The 24778-nt window shown below is 41.9% G+C and overlaps 1 protein-coding gene across 4 annotated transcripts in view; it reads left to right on the plus strand.

The window, feature by feature from the left end:
- Positions 1-24778, plus strand: part of Dnajb6 (DnaJ heat shock protein family (Hsp40) member B6) — a 60473-nt gene that overhangs the window by 9577 nt on the left and 26118 nt on the right. For 3 of the 4 annotated variants that reach the window (XM_050119930.1, XM_050119932.1, XM_050119931.1), the window contains exons 2-5: positions 9568-9658; positions 14062-14171; positions 15727-15786; positions 16846-16956. In XM_050119930.1, the coding sequence (XP_049975887.1) occupies positions 9594-9658; positions 14062-14171; positions 15727-15786; positions 16846-16956 (346 nt within the window). In that variant the 5' untranslated portion in view covers positions 9568-9593. Of the gene's footprint in view, positions 1-9567; positions 9659-14061; positions 14172-15726; positions 15787-16845; positions 16957-19807; positions 19913-21094; positions 21576-24778 lie in introns of those variants that run through there. The other variant, XM_050119933.1, reaches the window with a different exon arrangement.

Raw genomic sequence — 24778 nt, forward strand, 5'->3', positions numbered from 1 at the left:
ATATTCTGTCTGTGTGTATGCCTGCAGGCCAGAAGAGGGCACCAGACCCCATTACAGATGGTTGTGAGCCACCATGTGGTTGCTGGAAATTGAACTCAGGACCTTTGGAAGAGCAGGCAATGCTCTTAACCTCTGAGCCATCTCTCCAGCCCCTCCTGTCTGTTCTTAAGCCAATACCAGGCTGTTTTCAGTACTGTAGCTCTGTAGTAGAGTTTAAAGTCAGGGATTGTGATGCCTTCAGAAGTTATTTTATTGTACAGGGTTTTTTGCTTTTCTAAATTAAGTTGAGTAGTGTTCTTTCGAGGACTTTGAAGAATTTTTCTGGGATTTTGATGAGCATTGCTTTGAATCTGTAGATTGCTTTTGATCATCAGAGTGTTCTTTAAAAATATAACTGGGTGTGGTGGTGCACATCACAGGAGTTCAAGTTCGAGGTCAGCCTGGTCTACAGAGTGAGTCCCACAACAGCTAGGGCTACTCCGAAGCTCACCACCCCAATTATTTTCTTAAAATTTATGCTATGCATGTTAGTGTATGAATTTTGGACACATGTATATCACAGCATGCATGTGGTGTTCAGAGGAAAACTAATCACCGTGTGGGTGTGGTATCTGGGCATCAAAGGCAAGTAGGTTTTCAGGTTTGTGCAGCAAGTACTTTTACATGTACATGGTGGTCTTGCTGGCCCCAAGAGTGTTTTAAGTCAACCAGGAGTGGTTTAGCACACCTGTATTTACAGGAGATACTGAAAAGTTGATTTCTTTCTCTTCAGTTAGAACTTTGTTAGTCTGCCAAATCAGGAGCAGAAGGAGAGAGAGCACGAGCAAGGAACTCAGGACCGCGAGGGGTGCACCCACACACTGAGAGAATGGGGATGTTCTATCGGGAACTCACCAAGGCCAGCTGGCCTGGGTCTGACAAAGCCTGGGTTAAAACCGGTCTCACTGAACATAGTGGACAGTGAGGACTACTGAGACCTCAAGAACAATGGCAGTGGGTTTTTGATCCTACTGCACGTATTGGCTTTGTGAGAGCCTAGGCAGTTTGGATGCTCACCTTACTATACCTGGATGGAGGTGGGTGGTCCTTGGACTTCCCACAGGGCAGAGAACCCTGATTGCTCTTTGGGCTGACAAGGGAGGGGGACTTGATTGGGAGAGGGGGAGGGAAAGGGGAGGCGGCGGTGGGGAAGAGACAGAAATCTTTAATAAATAAATAAAAAAAAGAACTCTGTTAGTCTGAACACCTTAGATTTAGTATCTGTTTTTCTCTCTCCCCATACCTTCCATACCCACACTTAGTGGGTTTTTCCCCCCTTTGGGGGATTCTTTTTCTTTTTTCTTTTGAGACTGGTAGCCCAGGTTGTTCTTGAAGTCCTGATCCTAGTATGGCTGACTGTTATAGATGTTTTTAACTTTTAAAAATAATTGAGTTTCAATATTTGCCTACATGTATATATGTGCACCACCACGTACTTGACTGGTGTCCAAGAGAATCAGAAGAGGTATTGAATCTGTTGGAACTGGAATGGGAGACAGTTGTGGGTACTGGGACTTGAACCCAGGTTCTCTAGAAGTGCAGCAGTGCTCTTAACTACTGAACCATCTTCCCATCCCCTCCTTTTTTGAGACAGGTTCTCACTGTGTAGCCTTTGACTGACCTGGAACTATGTAGACCAGGCTTGGCTTCAGAATATATTGTCAGGTCTGTCTAGAAGAAGTGAGACATTGGACAGGTCAAGCAGGACCTGACCCTGGCATTGGATGTGGGAGATTATAATGAGTAGATTTAGAGAAAGGTTTCATAACGCCACTGCTAGTTGAATTATAAGACAAGCTTCTGGCAGGAGTTTGTTCTTGGATAAACTAAAATAGCTTCAGACAAGTTGTGTCCTGGATTGAAAGGACTAAGTGTAAGTTTATAAGTTAATAAATGAAGAATTGTGGACCTGGTAGTTGAGGCCTGTAATACCACCTACTCAGGAACCTGAGGCATATGGACTGCCAGAGTCCAGGGTCAGCCTGAACAGTTTTTTTTTTTTTTTAAAGATTCATTTATATATACAGTGTTCCGTTTACATATATGCCTGTATGCTAGAAGAGGGCACCAAATCTCATTGTAGATTGTGAGCCGTGCTGTAGTTGCTGGGAATTGAACTTGGGACCTCTGAAAGAGCAAACAGTGCTCTTAACCATTGAGCCATCATCTCTCCAGCCCCCAACCTGAACTTGTTACTGAGACCTTGTTTCAAAGGAGCATGGTTCAAACTGGTCTAAGTGGTAGAGTGCTGGCTGGCTTATGGGAGGTCCAAGTAGAATGCCTAGCACCACTAAATGCCCCTCCTCCAACACAATGAGATAGCCGAGGGGACTTGGACACCCCCCCTTTTTTTTTGTTTTTTGAAGCAGGGTTTCTCTGTGGCTTTGGAGCCTGTCCTGGAACTAGCTCTTGTAGACCAGGCTGGCCTCCAACCCACAGAAATCCGCCTGCCTCTGCCTCCCGAGTGCTGGAATTAAAGGCGTGCGCCACCACCGCCTGGCTTCTTTCCCCCTTTCTTTTAATTTTTATTTATTTATTTATTGAGCTCCACATTTTTCTCTGCTCCCAATTTACTCAGGAGATTCTGTCTTTTTCTACTTTCTACTTCCCATGTAGATTAGATCTATGTAAGTTTCTCTTAGCATTGTCTAAGTTCTCTGGGATTGTGGTTTGTAGTCTGGCTTTCTTTGCTTTATATTTAAAAGCCACCTATGAGTGAGTACATGTGATAATTTTCTTTCTGTGCCTGGGTTACCTCACTCAAAAATAACGTTTTTTTTTCTTTCTTTTTTTTTTTTTTTTTTTTTTTTTTTTTTTTTTTTTTTTTTTTTTTTTTTTTTTTTTTTTTTTTTTTTTTTTTTGATTTTCGAGACAGGGTTTCTCCATAGCTTTTGGTTCCTGTCCTGGAACTAGCTCTTGTAGTCTAGGCTGGCCTCAAACTCACAGAGATCCGCCTGCCTTTGCCTCCCGAGTGCTGGGATTAAAAGTGTGTGCCACCACCGCCCGGCTAAAATAATGTTTTCTAATTCCATCCATTTTCCTGCAAAATTCAAGCTGTCGTTATTTTTTTCTGCTGTGTGGTATTCCATTGTGTAAATGTACCACATTTTTCTAATCCCTTCTTTGATCGAAGGGCATTTAGGTTGTTTCCATCTTTTAATTTTTTGAGACAGGGTTTCTCGTTAGCCCTGGCTGTCCTGGAACTAGCGCTGTCTGACTGAGCTTTGACATTTGAGTTTCAGACATTTGGGGGACAGTACATTGGGAATGGGCTTCTGGTGGGGTGTTTTGGATTCAAATAGAATAACACTTGTTCTCTGCTAATGTCCACTGTATATTTGCTTTTTGGATAACATTTTAGTATTTTATTAATTTGGTTTGGTTAGTTTAAATTCATCCTAATGTCAACTTTGAGAGTTCACATTGTAGAATAATATGTCTTAGTATTAGTCATGAGTACTTATTTGATGTGTATCTTGGCAGGCTAACGTCAGTGAAATATCCTCTTGTAGAATTGGGCCAACCTGTGGGTCTTACTTAGGACAAGTTCCTTGTTTTTATTTGGCACTCCAGTGGCAATCTTTTCTCAGTAATCTTGCATCTTCATTTCTGTTTGTTTGCACATGCTCTTTCTTTGGAGTTTTATCTTTGTATTTATTGCTGGCCTGGACTTTGCTTTTTTGATCTTCAGTTTTTTTGCTTCATGCAGTCATCTTGGTAGAAGCACCGTCAACTGAAACCCCATCCCCCATACTTAGTGGTGCCTGGCCCCTGCTAAGCATCCCTGTATTGAAAGAGTTAAAACAAGAAAACGGTCACAGCTTGGTTTTCAGTGATTTCAGCAGGAAAGGCCAGTGGTTTGTTGGAAAACAAAAGGGTAGATAAGTACCATATTCATAATCAAAGCTGTAGGTCTTACCTCCCCTCCCCCTTTCCAGACTGTGGACACAAGCTTGGCATATTGTGTGCAAAGCATGTCTGCTTGTCCAGGCCTATGCATTTTGGGCAGGTACTTTACTATGGAGTCATTCCCTGTAGATGGTACAAGCATGAAAAGGTACTTAATTACAAGGGCAGAAGATCCAGTCTTTTCTGTTGTTATTGTGACATATGCCAAAGTAAAGTTAGCCCAGGGTGAGCTTGAAGTCCTTCCTTTCCCCAGGTTTATCCTTTGGAGCGGGTGGAATCAAAGGGCAGCGAGCCTCTACCAGTTCATTTTTGACAGTGCTAGGTAGAGGTAGACCAGGCCTTCTGGTATGCCAGAATGGCCCTCTACTTACTAAGCGACACATGGGTGAAAAAGATGGAGCGGGGACCTAACTATTTTTGAAGCTGATAGGAAGGGCAAAAGGAAAAGTGGTTCCACCTCTGGCTGTTGAGCTAAAATTTAGTATTTTGGGTGGAACCCAGAGCCTTGAATATTTTAGTCAAACGCCACCAGGGCTGTGACCCTCCCTCCCCCCAGTCCAGAATCATTTATGTATTCTTATTTATATATTTGAAGCAGGGTCTTATGTAATAAGCCTAGGTTATCCTTAAAGTTGGCTATGTGTAAAGAATAACCTTATTCTTCAGATCTTTTCTCTACCTCAGTGCTGAAAATACGGGTCATGACTTGCTGAGAATTAAACCCAGGGCTCAAGCATCTGCCATCCAAACTCCATCTTCATTCCAAGGTCTTGAATATCTGTCAGTCTAGCAAGTGGCTGGGTTTATAGGTCTGTACCACTAGTTCGTACTATGATGAAGTTCTACAGCCTACCCAAAGACTTTCTTGACTGTCCACCTACCTCAGGCTTTCACCCCACTGTCTGGGGGTGGGGAGGCACCCTTTCCGACCAGGGAGATTCTTAGTTGGGTGCTGTTGCCTTCAGGGGAGTTTGAGCAGTGTCCTTTCGCTGCAGGGAGCCGGGAGGAAGAGTAGTTAGTCTAATTATGATCTCTGGCTGCTTCCAACTCAGAAAGCCACCCGTGAGACCCCCCCTCCACCCCCACTGCCGAGGCTGGAATCAAAGGTGTGCACCATCACACCTAACTACTAGCAGTGTCTTAAATGGTCACAATTTGGATATGTGGGTGCTTTGGTACCTGAAGAGTTGATGTCAGTTACCCACTGAACCTGAAGCACAAAGAACAGACAAGGTACCTGATCCATAGAGAGACTCAGGATGTAAGCAAAGGGAATGAATAAATATCCTGACTCTTGTTAGGTATTTTTCAGGAGACCTTTGTTTTGGCTTATTTTTTTTGTAGTTTCAGACAAATGTTTTCCCAACAAGTTGGATGCCTCCCAGTAGAAATGTGACAGGAATCCAGAGGAATTGTTTGATTTGGAAAATGATTAATTTATATATTTAAAATTTTTTTGATATAAGATCTCACCATGTTATTCTGGCTGTCTTAGACCTCAGAGATCTGCCTGCCTCTCCCCAGTCTGGAATTAAAGGAGTGTGCCACTATGTCTGCTTTTTTAAAAAAAACTTTGTTAACTTATGATTCCTAAGCTTTTACAGTATGATTTGGTTGTGCTGTCATAGTAGAAATATTTGCCAGCAGGAAGAAAAAAAATATCTGTCTTGTCATCTCCATCACTATTTTTTGAGAAAGACTACCTATCTAACCTTGACTGGCTTAGAACTTGTATATGTAGAACAGGCGGAGTTCAAAACAGAGCCACTTGCCTTTGCCTCCTGAGCACTGGGGTTCAAGGTGTGCTCCACCACACACCCCAACTACAGTTTACATTTTTGGTAGTGCAAATGTACATTGAGTTTTTGTTTGCTAGTATTAATGCTTGTTTAGAATTGTAAGGTAGTTTTAAAGTTAAGTGTTGGCATGCAGTGGTGGCAAATAGCTTTAGTTCTTTCTAGCACGCACAGCAGGTCGAGGCAGGTGGATCTCTTGAGTTTGAAGTTAGCCTGCTTTACAGATAGATTTCCTCCTGTACAGCTAGGGCTACACAGAAAAACTCCTGACTCAAACCCAAACAAACCAAAAGACATTTTTCCATTTCTTTGTTTTCTGTGAAAGGGTCACAGGTGTCTCTGGTAGGCTACAAACCTATGTTTCAGACTGTGCCCCAAATCTCTGATCCTCCTACCAAGTTGGGAGAGCTCTTAAACTTTCTTTGTGCTTTTTTTTTGGGTAACTCCTTCCTGCTTATACCTGACACTAGTCAGTACAATTAGTAATTGTTTTCTTAATTTCACAGTTGACTTAGTGTAGAGTCCCTTGTGTCTGGTATTGTCTTGTATATTGCACTTGTGAGTCTCTGTCTTCATTGAGAAGAGGGTGGCCCAGAGGTAGGAGTAAAGGCTGTGGACCATGCTGAAGAGAGGAGCTGGAGATTTGGGAAGAGTAATAGGTACTATTTGTGCATAAATTCTTTGCTTATGTGGTGGGTGTAACAACATTGGTGAGGTAATGAAGGTAGAATTTGCTAAATACAGACATGCTGTGTGATAATGGGGAGGCTCAAGAGTTAAGTTTTGTTCATGTTCTATTTGAGACAACCTGCTCAGGATCCAAGTGGCTATTTTGTACAGTCATGTGCCTGTTTACTGGGGTTAGGCTTCCATTTGAGACTCAGGGTGTTCTGTAAGGAGAGATAGATGGTGAGAGGATAGCTATGAAGGCAGACCTGAGAAGACAGGAGAGAGATTTGTGTAGTATGGAGAACTCTCAAATACTGGTGGTACTGGGAGGCCTGAGTTCTGAGTTCCTGAGCGTACATTAGGTGATTTCAAATGATAAGTAGGACAGAAGTAGAAATGAGCGAGTGATTCAAGCCTGTGGAGAAATTGCTAACTGGCATTGACTTTAAATCAGAGTCCATTTCAATGGGTTTGTTGGTTGGCAAGTTGGCAGGTCTAGCAAAGTGTCATAAGAGATTTCCAGATTGTTTTAGCTGAAGGTGTACTCTTCATTTAAGATGAACAGCTTTTGTTGGGCAGTGGTGGCGCACGCCTTTAATCCTAGGACTCAGGAGGTGGAGGCAGGCGGATCTCTGTGAGCGAGATGATGGAGGCCAGCCTACAAAAGCCACACAGAGAAACCATTTCTGTATACCCCAAACGCTGCTTCATATCCTTTGCAGCTACAATTAAGTAACACTTAATTGAAGTAGGGAGGAAGAGGTGTTAATTTTCCTGCTGCTTTTGTTTACTGATTGTCCCTTTTGGTTTCTGGTAGACAGACTGTTACGCTATTGGGTTGTGTGGGAGCTGATTAGGTGTCTTGAGCCACTGAGTTTGGTGGGTTAGTGGTGGGGACTATCTGCACACACTTTGCTAGCAATCCTTATGTTTTGTGTCAATGTAACTTTGTGGTAGGAAGGAGGAAATCTTTTATAATTGGGCGCTCACTACTTTGTCTTTGTCCTGGGAATTGAACCTGGGTCCTGCAAGAACAACGTTTACTATTTGACTCCTGAGCCTTTACTCCAACCCCTAATATATGTACTTTTGAGTCTCACACTTGCTAGAATGGCTCTCTACTATTGGACACTTCTCTAGTCTTTATTCTGATATTATCTGTTAGTTTTTTTTTTTTTTTTTTTTTTTTTTTGGAGAGCATTTCTCTGAGCTGTCCTGGAACTAGCTCTTGTAGACTAGGCTGGCCTCGAGCTCAGAGATTCACCTGTCCCTGCCTCCCGAGTGCTGGGATTGAAGGCGTGCGCCACCACCGCCTGGCATTATATGTATAATTTTGAGGTAGTGTCTCATTGTTCAGAGAGGGCACAAGCCTCTGAAGGGTAGGATAATGGGTGTTTGTCACCAGTGGTATTTATTTGTTTTAGTAGATTCTACTTTTTCATTCTGAATGTCAAAGCTGTTTTTCATGGTCTTATATTTTCTGAAGATTCTTGGAAATTTTTCTTGTTTTCCTTTCCAAGGGTGATAGCCCTTTGAGGAATTATATTACCTGTAGGGCTCTCAATAGTAGCTGCTGCTTTCCTCTCCCTAAAAACAGTAGTTAGAATTAGTTAAAATTAGTCTGTAGATGTTGAATAAGAATTGCATTGCATAAGGAGTATTTACTCCCAACACTTGGGAGGAAGAGGCAGAGGCAGGTGGACCTCTGCGCTTGAGACAAGCTAGAAATTCAAGGGTAGCCGGGGCTACACAGAAATTCTGTCTGGAAAACAAAAAACAAAAAACACTTCCGGTGCTGGAGAAATGGCTTGGTGGTTAAGAGCACTGTTTTCCAGAACCCTGGTTTATTTCCCAGCACCCACATGCTTCAGTTACAGGATATCTGACACTCTCACACAGACATACATGCAAGTAGAACACCAAAGCACATGAAAAATAAAAAGAAATCACTAAAAAATTAGAACAAGAATTGCTCAAGGGAGTTGTGGTTGGCTTTCTCATTTCAGAAAGTAGAGGTATACACATGGGAAATTTGGGGATTGGTAAATGGCTCAGTTGGCACCCAAGTACTGGGATTAAAGGTGTGGCACTATGCCATGCTTTATTTTTGTGGGTGTGTGCTAACGCCCATAGGCAAGAAGAGGACATTGGGTTGCCTGGAGCTGTCCTAGACACCAGGAAGAAACTGAAAGAAGTGGCTGGGCCCTGAGTTGTTATTTCTGGAGAGAGCGGTCATGTGACTTGCAGTCTTAGCAGTAAGAGAGAGCACATACTAGAGGTAGTTAGAAGTGCTGCTCTGTGGAGACCAGGCAGGCAGAATCTGCAGGCCAGGAAAGCTGTGCTCAGTTCCTGGCTGTCAGATGAAGGCACAGTCTGTAGGATAGCATTAGGTTGTGTTGGTTTGGTAGTTGAGTGCTGGACAGAATAGTTACATATGACTGGTCAAACATGTTCTTTTCTGGGTAACTGCATCCAAGGACTGCTGCCATTTCCATGAGAGGTCTGAGGAAGGGTGCTTCTCAGTGCAGGGATAGTGTGTTCTTCCTTCCAGTCTTAACTAATGCCTTGTACAGGAACTCATCAGAGGAGGGAATTAACCAAATCTCAAGTGTATTGTGGTCTAGGAAAGCAGATGTAGCCAGTCCTTTGTTCAAGTGACACCTGATCTTAGCCTCAGAGCCTAGTAACCTTTTCATATCATAACTGAGGCTATTGGGTCATTTCCAAGCATTTTTTATATATAGATTTTTTGAGAACGACTGACACCCCCCCCCCCCCCCCCCCCCCCCCCCAAAACAGAAACAGAATAAACTTTCTCTGTGTATCCCTGTCCTGGAATTTGCTGTGTAGACCAGGCTGGCATTGAACTGAGAGATCCTATTGCCTCTGCCTCCCAAGTACTGGGATTAAAGGTGTGCACCCCCCCCCCCATATGTCTCGACCACACAGGTAGGGGCTGCCACCGCCCAGCTGCAAATGATTCTTCTCAAACAGTTTCTGGACAAGGTCCTACCCTACACATATGGGCTAGTGGGTGGCTACCAGAAGTTCTTTCTTGGCCAGTAGGTGGTGGGAGGGAATCCTTCTTACCTGTTCTTTCACTTTCCACTGTGATTGGACAGTGTTATGAACCTCATTTTTTTTTTTCTTCCAGGATTTGTTCCAACAATCTGTTAAAACATGGTGGATTACTATGAAGTTCTGGGCGTGCAGAGACATGCCTCACCTGAGGACATTAAAAAGGCGTAAGTGTTAATAATTTCTGAAATGTTAATTCTGTACCATGGTTTGCTATTGGGTAATGTAACTCGTGTCAGCCAACCTAAACCTTTTATTTTACTTTTAAAAATTAGATTTATTTTTTGTGTGAATGGTTTTTATTTTTTAAAGAAGGTGGATGGTTCTTAGGTTGACCTCACATGCATGTATACACATACATACATGGGTGAGAAAGAAAAACTTGGTAACCCAGACTGTGTTAAAATAAGAACATTTGCATTTCCATGCTAGAGGCATGCTCCCACCCCCAATTCCAACCCAGGGCTGTTGTTTCTACTGAACTCTATCTGAAATTCTTCCCTATGCTTCAAAAGGTTGGTTTGTTTCCAGTTTAGTCTCCGTGTTCTAGTTTATTTTTGTTTGTGATGAAACATCCTGAAATAAGCAGTAGAAAGCAGTTTCTTTCAGAACATAATCTCATAGTCCATCACTGGGGAAGTGTCATGGCAGGATCCAGTTATGGATGGTTGCATAGATGGCTGTGTTCTTGGTGTGCTCAGCTTGAATTATCTGCAGTTTAGGGCTTCTGCCTATGGAATGATGCTGTTGCTAGTCTTCCCACATCAATTAATTTAATTAAAGCAGCACCCCATTGATGTGTTTTTTTNATCACGTGGGTTTTAGGTATCTAACTTGGGTGGACAGGATTGGTGGGTAAGGGCCTTTACTTATTGAGCCATCTCCCTGACATTTTTTTTTGGTTTTTCGAGACAGGGTTTCTCTGTGGCTTTGGAGCCTGTCCTGGAACTAGCTCTGTAGACCAGGCTGGTCTCAAACTCACAGAGATCCGCCTGCCTCCGCCTCCCGAGTGCTGGGATTAAAGGCATGCGCCACCATCGCCCAGCTGATGTGTTTATCTAAGCTCTATTACCAGTGAAAACTCAGGCATCTGATTGGAGCAAAAACCTGATAGAACAAGAAAGCAGCAGAGGATCAACTAGCTGACCTGCTCTCCACACTTCCCAGATTGAAAAGTGTGAAAAATCCAAGTCCCCCCTCCCTTCTTTCCTGTGTATCTCTCTGTCTTCCTGGCTTCTCTATGGTTAATTCCACACGGCTAGTGGCCGACTCCCTCCCCCCCTTCAAGATTTTTTATTAGAATAGTCTCCAGTGTGATCAAAAATTTTGTAATATTCCTCCCTTTTAAGAGGAAAGGTTTTTGGTTTTTCTCTTTCTTTCTTTCTTTCTTTCTTTCTTTCTTTCTTTCTTTCTTTCTTTCTTTCTTTCTTTTTTTTTTATTTTTCGAGACAGGGTTTCTCTGTAGTTTTTGGTGCCTGTCCTGGAACTAGCTCTTGTAGACCAGGTTGGCCTCGAACTCACAAAGATTCTCTTGCCTCTGCCTCCGGAGTGCTGGGATTAAAGGCGTGCGCCACCACTGCCAGGCAAGAGGAAAGGTTTTTAACTCTAATGAAATAAAACAATATACAATAAGAACAGTTATCAAGTAAGAATTATATTAACAGTGTTCAGTCTATTTCTATTTTGCAAATTTGGAGAAAATGCTCTTATCTATTTCATCTTTTTGAATCCAGTGTTTTATACCTAGGCCACTTTGCAACATGACTTGTATTATCAGCCCAAAATATCTTTTTAGATCTTTTTTAAAAAAATAATTTATTTATGTATTATGTATACAATATTCTGTGTGTCTGCATCCAGAAGAGGGTATCAGATCTCCTTTCAGATGGTTGTGAGCCACCATGTGGTTACTGGGAATTGAACTCAGGACCTTTGGAAGAGCAGACAGTGCTTTTAACTGCTGAGCTATTTATTTCTGCAACCCTGCCATTTGTTAGTCTATAGGTTAGTTTAAATTGAATGGCTTTGCTGTTTGAACTATGACCTCTCCTAGTCAAATGTTTTTAGTGTAATCTTTATCAGTTTTGATGGGATCCATAGCTTTTCTCCTGTGGAAACAAAAGGAGAACCTCTTCCACAATGTATTACATCCTGGTTTCCATTCTGATGTTAACACATAGTTATAATATACAGACTGATTTAATTTGGCAGTTTTTTCTACTAACCAGTGTCTCATTAACACTAAAAAAAAATTTATAGTTAGCAAAACATCATGTAATCTCTATCCTGGGGTCTTTAGTACTCATTTCTTTTTATTAAGCATATCTTGTAAGTACAGTCGCATCTTCTATTACTGCTTATTCTGTAGGATTGTGTAATATGCTTTATGTAATAATATACAAAAAAACCTTTATTAGATACATTTGCTGGAGCATTGTTAGTCTTAATTTGTACAGGTATTCCCATAATGGCCATAACTTCTAATAAACGTACAATTAATCACAGAATCAGCTTTTTCAGAACGTAAAGCAGTAAATAAGTTGCCTGCTGAAATCCTCAATATATACATATCTATGGTATGGTGCATACTTTAATTTCCCAAACTCTGCAAAATGAAACACACTCATTTGCCCATTTACCAAATTTATTATTTCTTTGGGTGCTCTCTGGGATACTTCCTGTAGTAACTTTGTTATAATTTCTTTTATAATTTCCTTAGCTTGTTGCCAAGTGATAGAAAAGTCTTTCTCAAAACCCTTTTTAAATGAATTTCTTAAGTTTCTAGCATATTTCCTACCAATAGGTGGTCATTTTATCATTACTGTGCAAAAGAGTCATGGAGATCCATTATCGGATCTGTTATGTGTTATATACAATGGATCTTTTTCTTTTCTTTTTTTTTTTTAGTTTATTCAACTTATATATTTTATATGCATTGATGTGAAGGTGTGGGATTCCCTGGAACTGGAGTTACAGACAGTTGTGAGCTGCCATGTGGGTACTAGGAATTAAACCTGGGTCCTCTGGAAGAGCAGCCAGTGCTCTTAACCATTGAGCATCTCACCAGCCTCCACAATGGATGATTTCTATTTTTGCTTACTTGTTGTAGTTGAGTAGATAACAAAGTTGATTGTGCATCATCTAGAGTAAATTCAGTGGTTTCAACATATGAAACAACTCTTCATATTGAGAGTAACTCAGTTAAGAGACTCTGTAATTCTCACTTTTGAATGGAGTCTTAAGAACTTTGAGTCACTTATTTTTCCTGCTTTAGAAAACCTACCTTTCAGCTAGGTGGTTGGTGGCACATGCCTTTAATCCCAGCACTCAGCAGATCTCTGTGAGTTGGAAGCCAGGCTAGTCTATGGAGTGAGTTCCAGGACAGTCTCCAAAGCTATGCAGAAAAACCCTGTCTCCAAAAACAAAACAAAACAAAACAACAACAACAAAAAACCACACACAAACCCGCCTTTCCTGATTTATTTGCATCAGTATAGAATGTAGGGGCTCTGGAAGTTGTGTTCCTTGAACAGTGTGAGGCAGGATCCAGTTCTTTTTATAAACTGAAGTCTCTTGCTTGTGGGATATTTGCTCCAAGCTGCTACCAAGGAGATGACCGCAAGCTCTCTTTTTTTTTTAAATGTTCATTTTCTGCCCATAGTGAGGTGATTTCAGCATTAGTAAAAGGTACCACAATTTCTTTTGGGTCTATTCTTGCTAATTGAGGAAGTCTCAATTTTTCTTTCAAAATCAGTTCAGAAACATTTTCTACATAGGTCTTTATTTTACTCTGTGTGATTAAAAATATTCATTCTAAAATATCTTCTCTCTTAAGAATTCCTATAAAGATAATGAATAGAAGGTAAAATGCAGTCAAGTCTGGATCCAGGAGATACATGTGGGTCATTTAATTTATCTTTTCCAGAGCCAGTTCTCCCCCTCAAGCCCCCCCCCCCCCCCCCTTATTTTTTTGGTCTATAAACCAGACTGGCCTCGCTCATACCACCCCAGGCCCCAGAGCCAGTTCTTGTACTATTTAAGTCCTTATCACCTTGTAAGTTTTGAAATAAATTGCTTCGTTCTTGAATTGTTAATCCAGTATGGTCCATAGCCAGCTAATATTCTCCAGTGATTTTCGAAAAATCATGTGCTAACCCTATTTACTTGGTTTAAGGGTATGTGTCCTTTTTTTGTTTGTTTGTTTAATTCCTTTGAGACAGGCTTTCTCTGTATCTTTGGAGCCTGTCCTGGAACTTGCTCTTGTAGACCAGATCTGCCTGCCTCTGCCTTCCCCCAAGTGCTGGGATTAAAGATGTGTACCATCACCGCCGGACTTTTTTTTTCCCTCTCTCCTTGCCCTTTTTTTGAGACAGGGTCTCACTGTGTATAGCCCTGACTGGCCTGGAACTCACTATGTAGAGCCAATTGGTCTGAAGGCACAGAACAGACTCTTGTACTTTGCCTCTCAGTGCTGGGGTTAAAAGTATTCACTACCACACCCAGCTGCTTATGTTAGTAAAGTTTTATGGACTTCATGTGTGCTCATTATATACCCATTTCATCTTTCCAGGTATCGGAGACAGGCACTTAAATGGCATCCGGACAAAAATCCTGAAAATAAAGAAGAAGCAGAGCGGAAATTCAAACAAGTAGCTGAGGCATATGAGGTGTTATCGGATGGTAAGTAGCTCTGAGCGTGTGAAGGACTCTGAGAGGGGCTGAGTCAGGACAGGCCTTTCCAGAGATAGATGAGCACAGACACAGGGTTTGTTTGCTCCCACCTAGATTGCTCCCTTTCCAAAGGTTTTAATTTTCCTGTGGCCTTGCATCTGTTGCAGTTAACCACCAGTGTGGGGAGCTAGAGGCTATGGGAAGATTTTCCTAGGGCTGGAGTTGAGAGGGAGAGGTTGGGTTTAAGAACTCTTGTGTCCACTCCTGATCATCTTGACCTTATCTATATTTTACTGAAGGAGGACTTTATTAATGGGATTTTACTACTTGGATAATTTAATTAAACTTTGATTCCCTTCTTTATATCTAGAGCATAGGAATTAGGAGAAGGGTTGTGTTTGCAATTAGGTGAAGGATCGATTAGCTGTCAGTTAGGGGCACCCATCAAGTTTGTGTTTATGTTAAAGGAAAAATTTTATATCTACAGGGCTGGGGACAGAGACTAGAAAAGTACTGCCCACATCCTAAGCACTATCCTGCTAGGTGGCCTGGCATGAGTCAAGGCAGAGACTTGACTTGAAAGGGTTAGGTACTGATTCACTAACCACAGGAAACAACGAATAGGTTACTAGCTTTAAAAATCTGTTTCTAGAAGGAACCTGAGGTAAAACTCACCACAGCAGCTTACCGCATACAACCCCTTGCATTTTCTGTACTCTGACGTGTCCCCTTCTTTCTCATTTTAAAAGGCAATCCAGCAAACTACTTCACAAGTATCTATTTTTTTTTTTACTTAATAAAGACACTGATAACTGAAATCCTACAAATTTGGTCTTAATACTGTTGGGACTTTTGAGCTCTTGTGGCTAGAGCATAGGCCTCAGCTTGTGCCACTGTTTTTATAAGGGCTCTTATTAAAAATGGGTGGTTCTTATTTTGTTTCCCCTGTTGTAGAATGAGACTTTTGGGGGAGGGCAGAAGGATGAATACAAGTGGCAGCTGTGCTTTTGCGGTCCTACTCTGGGAGTGCAAAGGAAGCAGGGTGTGTGTGGATACCAGCACAGCACCTGTGAGCTACCAGTGCCTTGCACAGGCAGTCTCTTATGGAGTGTGCTTACTGCTTTCCACGCTACTTAAAGTTCCCTGGAGTTTGTGGGGAAATTTGTAGCGCTTAAAAGTTTGCCAACTAGGGGCTGGAGAGATGGCTCAGCAGTTATGAGCATTGCCTGCTCTTCCAAAGGTCCTGAGTTCAATTCCCAGCAACCACATGGTGGCTCACAACCATCTGTAATGAGATCTGGTGCCCTCTTCTGGCCTGCAGGCATACATGCAGACAGAATACTGAGAATACTGTACACATAATAAAAAAAAATCTTTAAAAAAAATTTCTTCAAAAAGTTGGCCCACTAGTGTTTCAGGAAAGAGGGGAGAGTTAAGTAAGTCTCCTGCCTCTTTTCTATTAAACTCTGAACCTAGATTTAAAACTTGGGAGAAATACTAACTGAATTTTGAGGGTTTGAAAGAACTTGCCCATAATAACTTTTTTTTCCCCTCAAATTTAAAGCAAAAAAGCGGGACATCTATGACAAATACGGCAAAGAAGGATTAAATGGTGGAGGAGGAGGTATGTCAATAGATTTTCTCTTTGAAGACATAGGTCTTGACCAAGTTGTCCTTATTTGTTGAGTTCATGTGATTTGTACCTGATACTATCATCAATACAGGTTAGCCTAGAAAGTGGCAAATTTGGGTAGACATAGAGAAATGCTTATAATCTTAGCACCGTGGGGGACTGAGGCAGGACAGTGCCTGTCAATTGAGAGCCTGCCTGGTGGGTCACGGTGTGATTCTAGTCCTGTGTTTTGCCTCCTTAAAGGAAAAAAAGAAGAAAAGAAAAACTGAACCAAAAGAGACTTAGATAGGAGCTTTGAGAGTTTAGGGCCAGCCTGCTTCTTTTACATAGTGAGACTTGTCCACGCATTTGTCAAATTAGGATATTTATGTTGAGGTATATATTGTGATAGATAACCTTACTGTGTTTTCATCAGTGAACCTATTTAAGTTTAAGCAGCACACACTGCCTGTCTTATGAAAATGGTGCTCAGTAAATGAGTTGCTTCATCATGGTCCTTAGAATTCTTGCTGTGGGGTGCTGGAGAGATGGTTCAGTGGTTAAGAGCACTGGCTGTTCTTCCAAAGATCCTGAGTTCAATTCTCAGCAACCACGTGGTGGCTCACTGCCATCTCTATGTAATAAGATCTGGTGCCCGCCTGCAGGGATACATGCAGACAGAATACTGTATACACAATTGATAGATAAATCTTAAAAACAAAACAAAACAAACAACTTTGACCTAATATGCACAAATTGTACCTATGGAGAAATTGGTGGAGTAAATATATTATTTGCTTTGGCTTCATAAGCCTTTATGATTAGTGGACAATGATTTATTGTTTTGGAGATGGAAGCAGTTCTGTGGACAGATTGGGAAAGAATTAGACCTGCGCACACAATGCAGTCAATGCTAGGCAAGTGCAGTTAGCATCAATAAGGCTGTGGTGTTTAGAATCCCAGATGTATGGAATATTTTCTCTTTTAGACCATGAAGCATACAATGATTGAACAAATGTTGCTTAGAAATGCCAGAATTCAAAGGCCAAACACTTTACTGTGCTTGAATAGGTGGAAGTCATTTCGACAGTCCGTTTGAGTTTGGCTTCACATTCCGGAATCCAGATGATGTCTTCAGGGAATTTTTTGGTGGAAGGGACCCATTTTCATTTGACTTCTTTGGTAAGTAACTACTTCTGTCCATCCTTCTGTCTGGCTTGGTGAGATCTTGGGTGCCCTTTGCACTTAATACTGTGCCATGTTACTAATCTTTATTTTCACAGACCAGTGGAATCAGTTATTTTCTGCTAATCTTTTCAGAGCTTTTGAATTTGTGACTTAAACAATAAAAGAGTTTAGTGTATTTTTTCCACTCTTCCATGTATATTGTTGTATTTTAGTTCATTTGTTTTTGCCTTCCAGTGAATTCATATTTGGCACAGGACAGGATGTTGGAAATCTGATCTTAAATGTTTCATCTTGTTTTAAAGAATTTTATTTTTTCTTGTGGTGTTAAGGATTTGAACTCAGGACCTTGGATATACTGACGACTCTTAGTACTGAGCTACCACCACTCCACGAGCTAGCTAGTTTGTGTATCAATTTGTGAGTTTGTGAGATTCACTAAACATCATAGATGTTGTTCAGAATATACAGGTTCCATAAACACAGCCTTTTCTAACTTACTGCAGTCTACTTTGGAGTTGTGAAGAGGGGTTGCCCCTAGAGCAAGACAGGAGGAATCAGGAGTGTTGATTGTGATCTTGTTAAAGGAGATGGTGTTAGGTGAGCAGCTGTTGGATTGTGGGAAATAGATTTTCCCATCTTGTGCCTTGATGCCCGACCCTATGCCTTTTCCATATCTTTGTTGGTTGCCAGTTACTAGTGATGTTCTGTATAGTTGAGACCTATTTGAGTGCTTGACAGGGGAGGTCAGGGTTGGATGTGCGGTTGGGGCCTCTTGTCTGGATGCACTGAGAGGGAAATACATCCTGTGTGGCTGAAGAGACTCGAACATCACCAGCAACTTCACAAGAGGAAAAAAGACAATTTTGTCTACCAGTAATACCAGAGGGAGACAGGAGGGAGCCCTGCACGACTTGTTGTAGTTGTGAAGAGGAACAAGTCACCCTGGATCTGGTAGGTTTTAGACTTTTCATGTTGTGATCCTGTAGTAGATCTCAGTGTGTTCCCGCATGCATTTGATTGGTTTTCTATCTTGCCTTCCCTTGGGAAGGAAAACAGTGAATGTGTCAGAGAGCATGCTCATTCCTAACTGAAACGAAATAGGAGTAAGATCTTAGGAGTGGGAGAAAGGTTGCTGCAAAAGTGAGGTTAGGGATGGAGTGGTTTGATAGAAGACCACACAGAAGGTTCCCTTCAAACAAATTAGTGTGACGCCAATAGCACAAAGATTGTGGGGCGTTTTAAGTTACAGATTAAGGAATAGCCCACTAGTAGTACACAGTATGAATTTGGCTCATCAGGTAAAGAAATCTGTCACCAAACAGGACCTGAATTTGGTGCTTGAGTATTTGTACAGGAACACACTAATAAATAAATGTGTGTTTAAAAAGATGTAATGATTTAAAGTCTCTAATTCTAGCCTTTATGTACATACTTCAGACAAAGTAATTTTTTTTTTATTATTTATTATGTATACAGTATTCTCAGTACTCTTCCTTCAGGCCAGAAGAGGGCACCAGATCTCATTACAGATGGTTGTGAGCCACCATGTGGTTGCTGGGAATTGAACTCAGGACCTTTGGAATAGCAGGCAGTGCTCTTAACCACTGAGCCACCTCTCCAGCCCCAAAGTAATTTTTTTTTTAAAAAATATTTATTTATTTATTTATTATGTATACAACATTCTACCTCCATGTTTGCCCACATGCCAGAGGAGGGTGCCAGATCGCATTACAGATGGTTGTGAGCCACCATGTGGTTGCTGGGAATTGAACTCAGGACCTCTTGAAGAGCAGCCGGTGCTCTTAACCACTGAGCCATCTCTCCAGCCCCAGACAAGGTAATTTTTAATAGAAGTGAACATTATTGTATCCTATGTCACCTGAATGTTGAAGTGCAGATGTAACTAAGAAACTAAAACCAGCTAGATGTGATCATGCTCAGCTGCAGGACCAGCTCTGTACTCTTGTCTCTAGAAGTAAAAACAACAATAAAAAGTTAGCCATTAGTAAATTCCACCTTGTTTTGTGGTGGGACAGAGTTGTGTTGGATAGTCTGTTCTGATGTCTTTGCTGAGTAGAACAGCTTGTCTTCTGCAGCTTGGCCATTCATAAGATGAAGGAGGCCTACTTTTCTTTTTCTCAAGAGGTTAGGCTTCCCCTTGATAAAGAAAAATTGAAGCCTGTTGTGCGGTGCACATTTTTATAATTCAGAACTTGGGAAACTGAGGCAGAAAATTAATTTGAGACCGTTCAAGGCTACATAGTGGGTTTTTGTTTGTTTTTGGAGTCAGTACTTCTCTGTATTACTGCCTTGGAACTTGCCCTGTAGATCAGGATGGCTTCCAACTCACTGAGATGATTCCCCCCCTGCCTCTTCCTCCCTGGTGCTGGTATTAAAGATAAACAACACCATGCCTGGCTTCATAAAGTCTTGTAAACAACACCAAAAGACTAAAAACAACTCAAATATCATCTGGGGCGGATGTTAGTGGTGATGCTTGCCTAGTATGTATGAAGCCTGGATTCTGTCCCTAGCAACGTCACAGGAAAGAAGTTTTGTGTCTGTATGCTCACATGCTCGTTCCTTTTTAGTCAATTACATGGTCCATGATTGTTTTCCTTGAGAAAAAGAATCTGACATTCCATCTAGCCTTTGGACAGCTCTTTTATTTTGAAGATATATAGTAGAGCTTTTAATTAGATAAACTTAGGTTTTTATCAGTAGTGCAAGAATGTATTAGGCTTGCTGAGGTCTGTTCTATCTCAGGTATCGGTCAGGTAGGCACTCCCTTCCTGCATTGCCTTGATGAGTGTGGCAGTGATACTTCTTCAATCCATTCTTGTAGGTCTTCTAGGGGACTTCCATTTTCAGGCAGTAAGGATTTTCGCACAGGAAAAGAAGCTGCTCCATGGCTACTACGTGTATGAGGTGACCGTGCAGCCTGCTGGTGGTATGTGGAGTGCAGACTGGGTCCTTCATGCAGGGCTGGGGACCTAGTACATGGCCAGCAGCATCCAGAGTCCTTGTAAACCCAGTCACAGTCTATTGATTGTAGCCAGTTAATTTTCACCTTAAAGTTTCATACACCCAACTTCTATATTCCTCCTATATTTTGGGGGAGGTGTTTGGTTTTTCTGAATAGTTCTAGATCTATTATAAATAGGCTGGATATAGTGAAATGTAGTGTGCTTGTTTTAGCTACTGGGAGACCGAGACAGAAGGTTCCTGAGTTTGGGGCTATTCAGAGTTTTATAGACCCAATCCCTATCCCTTTTCTGTCTCCCCAAAAGTCATTTTTAAGATTTTGTTTTAAAGCATAGTCCAGGCTGTTCCTGTATTCCTGGTCAGCCTTCCATGTGCTGGGATTGATCACACAATGTCCTTATGTTCGGTGGTTAGGTACTGTTGAGCTAGCACACTGTGCTCAAAATTTTCAGGTCTCTTACTCTGGTGATGGGGTCTTCAGATTTAGAGACTTAGAGCAGGAAGATGCATTGAAATCCTGCAGGAGATGAAACACCTTTCTCTGTGATCAGCCATTTTTTCAGGAGTGCCTGTATAGGCACTTCCCACAAGGAGCTCAGTAGTGGAGGGGATGTATGTGGAATGGCCTTTACATTTCCCAGACTATGGGTCTCACCCACAAATGAGCCTTTCTTGAAATATTGATTGAAACAGGAAGTGTATTAATTTGAATTAGGATGATCTATCTATCTCTTCATGTGTTTTACTAACCCAGAACAGCACTACTTGTGTCCTGGTTATGTAAATCTAGTAGTGTAAAACTGACAGTTACCCAGTAGTGGTCTTTTGATTCTTATTTGTCACGACAGGAAGTATTTCTTAGAGAACTGTGGGTTGCACGCCACATTTTATTTTTGTTCTCACTTTAGAACGTCCAAACTGCCTTTGTCGTTGTTGGCAGAGGATCTTTCCTCTCTCTCCCTTGACCACTTAGTGTGTTCTTTCTTCACAAAGTCTTGTGAACTCTGGGGAAGGAAGAGTAGGCTACTGGAAAAGCCCATGGTGAGGAGAACCTTGGAAAGAGACCTTTTGGGGGAGGGCGATTGTATGGAGGGTAATTTTCTGAGCCATAAATTTACTGTAGTGAGTCAGTCATTTTACTCCCCAGGATTCGAGGAAGTGGCCAGTGAGGACTTGGAGCCTAGTGAAGAACTAGACCAGCCCTGTTTTGAGGAGTCAGTAGAAGACGCCCTGAGTGACGAGCACAGTGAGGTTTTGGATGTGATATCCAGTGAGGAGCTGGACCTTAGTGAAGATGAGTCAAGTGAAGGCTGTAGCTGGGGCCAGGGCGGACTTCTCAGTGAGGACCTGGACCTCGTCTCCAGCGAGGAGGAAGTCAGTCTCGGGGATGCCGAGGAGCTCAGCGAAGAGTATGAGGAGCTGCTGAGCGAGGAGGAGCACAGTGGGCCGGAACCCGAGGCGCTGCTTGTTCAACAATAAACAAAAAGAAATGGCCTGGGTCTCTCTTTTATAAAAAGATTTATTTTATTTAAAATTTATCTAGAATAAAAAGAAATTGCTTCTATCACCACCATGTTGTATGTGGTCAGATTACCAGAGTTGACCTGGAGACCAGGGAGGGGAGGAGGCCCAGATGCTCCAGGCCAACCCTCTTTGTAGGATGACTGGGCTAGCAGCCCAGATTGCTGTAACAAGACTCAGTCGTAGTGGTTAAACAACAAACTTCTCCATGTGCATGTCCAAGGTAAAGGTATGCCAGGGTCTCCTGTAGCTGAAGCAGATGTGACTCTGCACACCATCTCGCAGGCAAGTTTCTTCTGTGACCATGCTGATCTGATCCCTGGTCCATGAGTTCATTTGATCCTGGTTACTTCAGGGAGATAGCTACTAGTAAGAGCTCTGCAAGACTCTGAGTTGTTTAGGTTTAAATCCTAGCCTATAGTTTAGGAGCTTGTAATAAACTAAGAAGTTTATTACTAGACTGGGGATGTTCGAAAAGTTGGAAGTTAAAAAAAATGTAATGCAGAGATCAGAGTGGAAGCAATACTGCACATGGTTTGTTGATTACATCTTCGGCATGATCACAGACGTCCTTAATTGCTTTAAAAAAATACAATTTCCTCGTGGGATTTGAGAGCAGAGGATAAGATTTTAAAGTCTATAGACCATTTAACTTCCAGCTAGTTATTAAATACAACATTATTGGCTTTTAGACTATAGCTTGCCTGTATCTTTCATTGGCTTCCTTGCTTGTTCTAAAGAAAACTGGGACTTTTGAGGTGTGAGGCCACATTAAATTAAGAGATTGATAATAAACCATGAAGAAGGAAGATGGAGGCTGCTTTGGTGATGTTTGAAATGAACTAGGTAATTTCAAGAGTGCTGAATGAAGTAGAGGATGTGATATTTGAAGCTTTTTTGAGGCTTGTGTTCTTTACTGTAGGAGTCTGACACCTCTCACAGTATTCTTGAGGTTTTCATGTACTTTTTGAGGTTTTTCTGAGGCATTTCCTATTCAATATTTAATCTCCCTCTCTCAACCAAGTATGAAGGAAACAAGTCCCTTTTTTGGTAGCATATTTAATACATATATTGAGACCAGGGTCATTCCACGTGGCCCCACCTAGCCTGGAATTTGCTATGTAGACCAGCCTTGCCTCAAACTCAATATCCTGCCTTTGCTTCCCACGAGCTAAGATTAAAGGGGTGGGCACCACACTTGGCTTAGTCTACACATTTTTTTATGTTGTGTTCATGTCGTCAGACAACTCACAGGTGAGCATAACAACCTTTGGGTGTCCATGACATCGTGAGTAAGTAGTTCAGTCAATTCTCAGCTTTCTGCTGTGAATTTAGGGAACAGTGGCCTTGTCTTGCCCTTTAGTTTACATGGAGGGGAAAGGTAATCAGCAGTTTCACTTGTGAGAGAGCAGTTAGCACTGGGGGGCAGTTCGGCGATAACCCTGTCTCCAGGGCTCCTCATGAAGTAGACTAATTGTATACAAAATCACTTAGAAGATGGAAGTGACTGAGAATTTAACATACTTGATGCCATCCTGGGTGCCATGTGGTTTTGTGTGGTCCCTTGCTGTGGTTTTTGTTTCTGTTAGTATGAGTAGTAATTTTGCACTCTTGAAATGGAAAAGATACCACTTGTAGAATTTTAGTTGCAATGAGTAAGTGCTTTAATTTGAGCTCTTAGGCAGTGGGATTAGTGTTGCCCTGTGCGTCTCTTTAGAATGACTGCCTTTTTTTTTCTTTTTCTCTTCTTCTTTTTTTTAAAATTTATTAAAGATTTCTGTCTCTTCCCCACCTCCGCCTCCCCTTTACCTCCCCCTCCCCCAATCAAGTCCCCCTCGTCAGCCCAAAGAGCAATCAGGGTTCCCTGCCCTGTGGGAAGTCCAAGGACCACCCTCCTCCATCCAGGTATAGTAAGGTGAGCATCCAAACTGCCTAGGCTCCCACAAAGCCAATACGTGCAGTAGGATCAAAAACCCATTGCCATTGTTCTTGGTGTCTCAGTAGTCCTCACTGTCCGCTATGTTCAGTGAGACCGGTTTTAACCCAGGCTTTGTCAGACCCAGGCCAGCTGGCCTTGGTGAGTTCCCGATAGAACATCCCCATTGTCTCAGTGTGTGGGTGCACCCCTCGAGGTCCTGAGTTCCTTGCTCGTGCTCTCTCTCCTTCTGCTCCTGATTTGGACCTTGAGATTTCAGTCCGGTGCTCCAATGTGGGTCTCTGTCTCTGTCTCCTTTCATCGCCTGATGAAGGTTAATATTCAGGAGGATGCCTATATGTTTTTCTTTGGGTTCTCCTTCTTATTTAGCTTCTCTAAGAACCCGAATTATAGGCTCAATGTCCTTTATTTATGGCTAGAAACCAAATATGAGTTAGTACATCCCATGTTCCTCTTTTTGGGTCTGGCTTACCTCACTCAGGATAGTGTTTTCTGTTTCCATCCATTTGCCTGCAAACTTCAAGAAGTCCTTGTTTTTTACTGCTGAGTAGTACTCTAATATGTATATATTCCATACTTTCTTCATCCATTCTTCAATTGAAGGGCATCTAGGTTGTTTCCAGGTTCTGGCTATTACAAACAATGCTGCTATGAACATAGTAGAGCATATATTTTTGTTGTATGATAAGGCCTCTCTTGGGTATCTTTTTCTCTTCTTAAATTTATTTTTATTTTATGCGCACTGGTGTTCTGTCTGCATGTATGCCTGTGTGAGGGAATCAAGTCGCTTGGAACTGAAGTTACAGACAGGTGCTGTGAATCTAACCCAGGTCCTCTGGAAAAGCAGCTGGTTTCTTAAGTGCTGAGTCATCTTTCCTGGCCTGTAGTTTTCCTTTGTCTTTGCTTGAGAACTGGTTTCACTATTTGACCCTGGCTAGCTGAGAATTTATAGCTGTCCTTTTGCCTGCTTATCCCTAGGATTAGGCGCATGTGCACCTGCTTAGCAGTTTGGGGTGAGGTAGCTCACTGGGAATGGCCCAGGCTGGCCTTGGAAGCCCTACCTCTCAAGTGCTGAGATTTTAAACCTGGGCACCTGTGTAGAATTGGTAATTATTTGCCTTTATTTATTTATTTATTTTTTTAATTTTCGAGACAGGGTTTCTCCATAGCTTTTGGTTCCTGTCCTGGAACCAGCTTTTTCTAGACCAGGCTGACCTCGAACTCACAGAGATCCGCTTGCCTCTGCTTCCCGAATGAATTTATTTACTTTTAAAGTAACACAGTTTTGTTAGAAAGGAAGGAATGCCATGGTGTATTGTATGCTTTTTTTGTTTGTTTTCCCCCTTGATTCTTGTCGGCTTTTGTATTTGGGTG

Source organism: Alexandromys fortis, unplaced genomic scaffold (genome assembly GCF_014885135.2).
Source record: "Alexandromys fortis isolate MF-2015 unplaced genomic scaffold, M_Fortis_MF-2015_v1.1 scaffold_177, whole genome shotgun sequence".
NCBI lineage: Eukaryota > Metazoa > Chordata > Mammalia > Rodentia > Cricetidae > Alexandromys > Alexandromys fortis.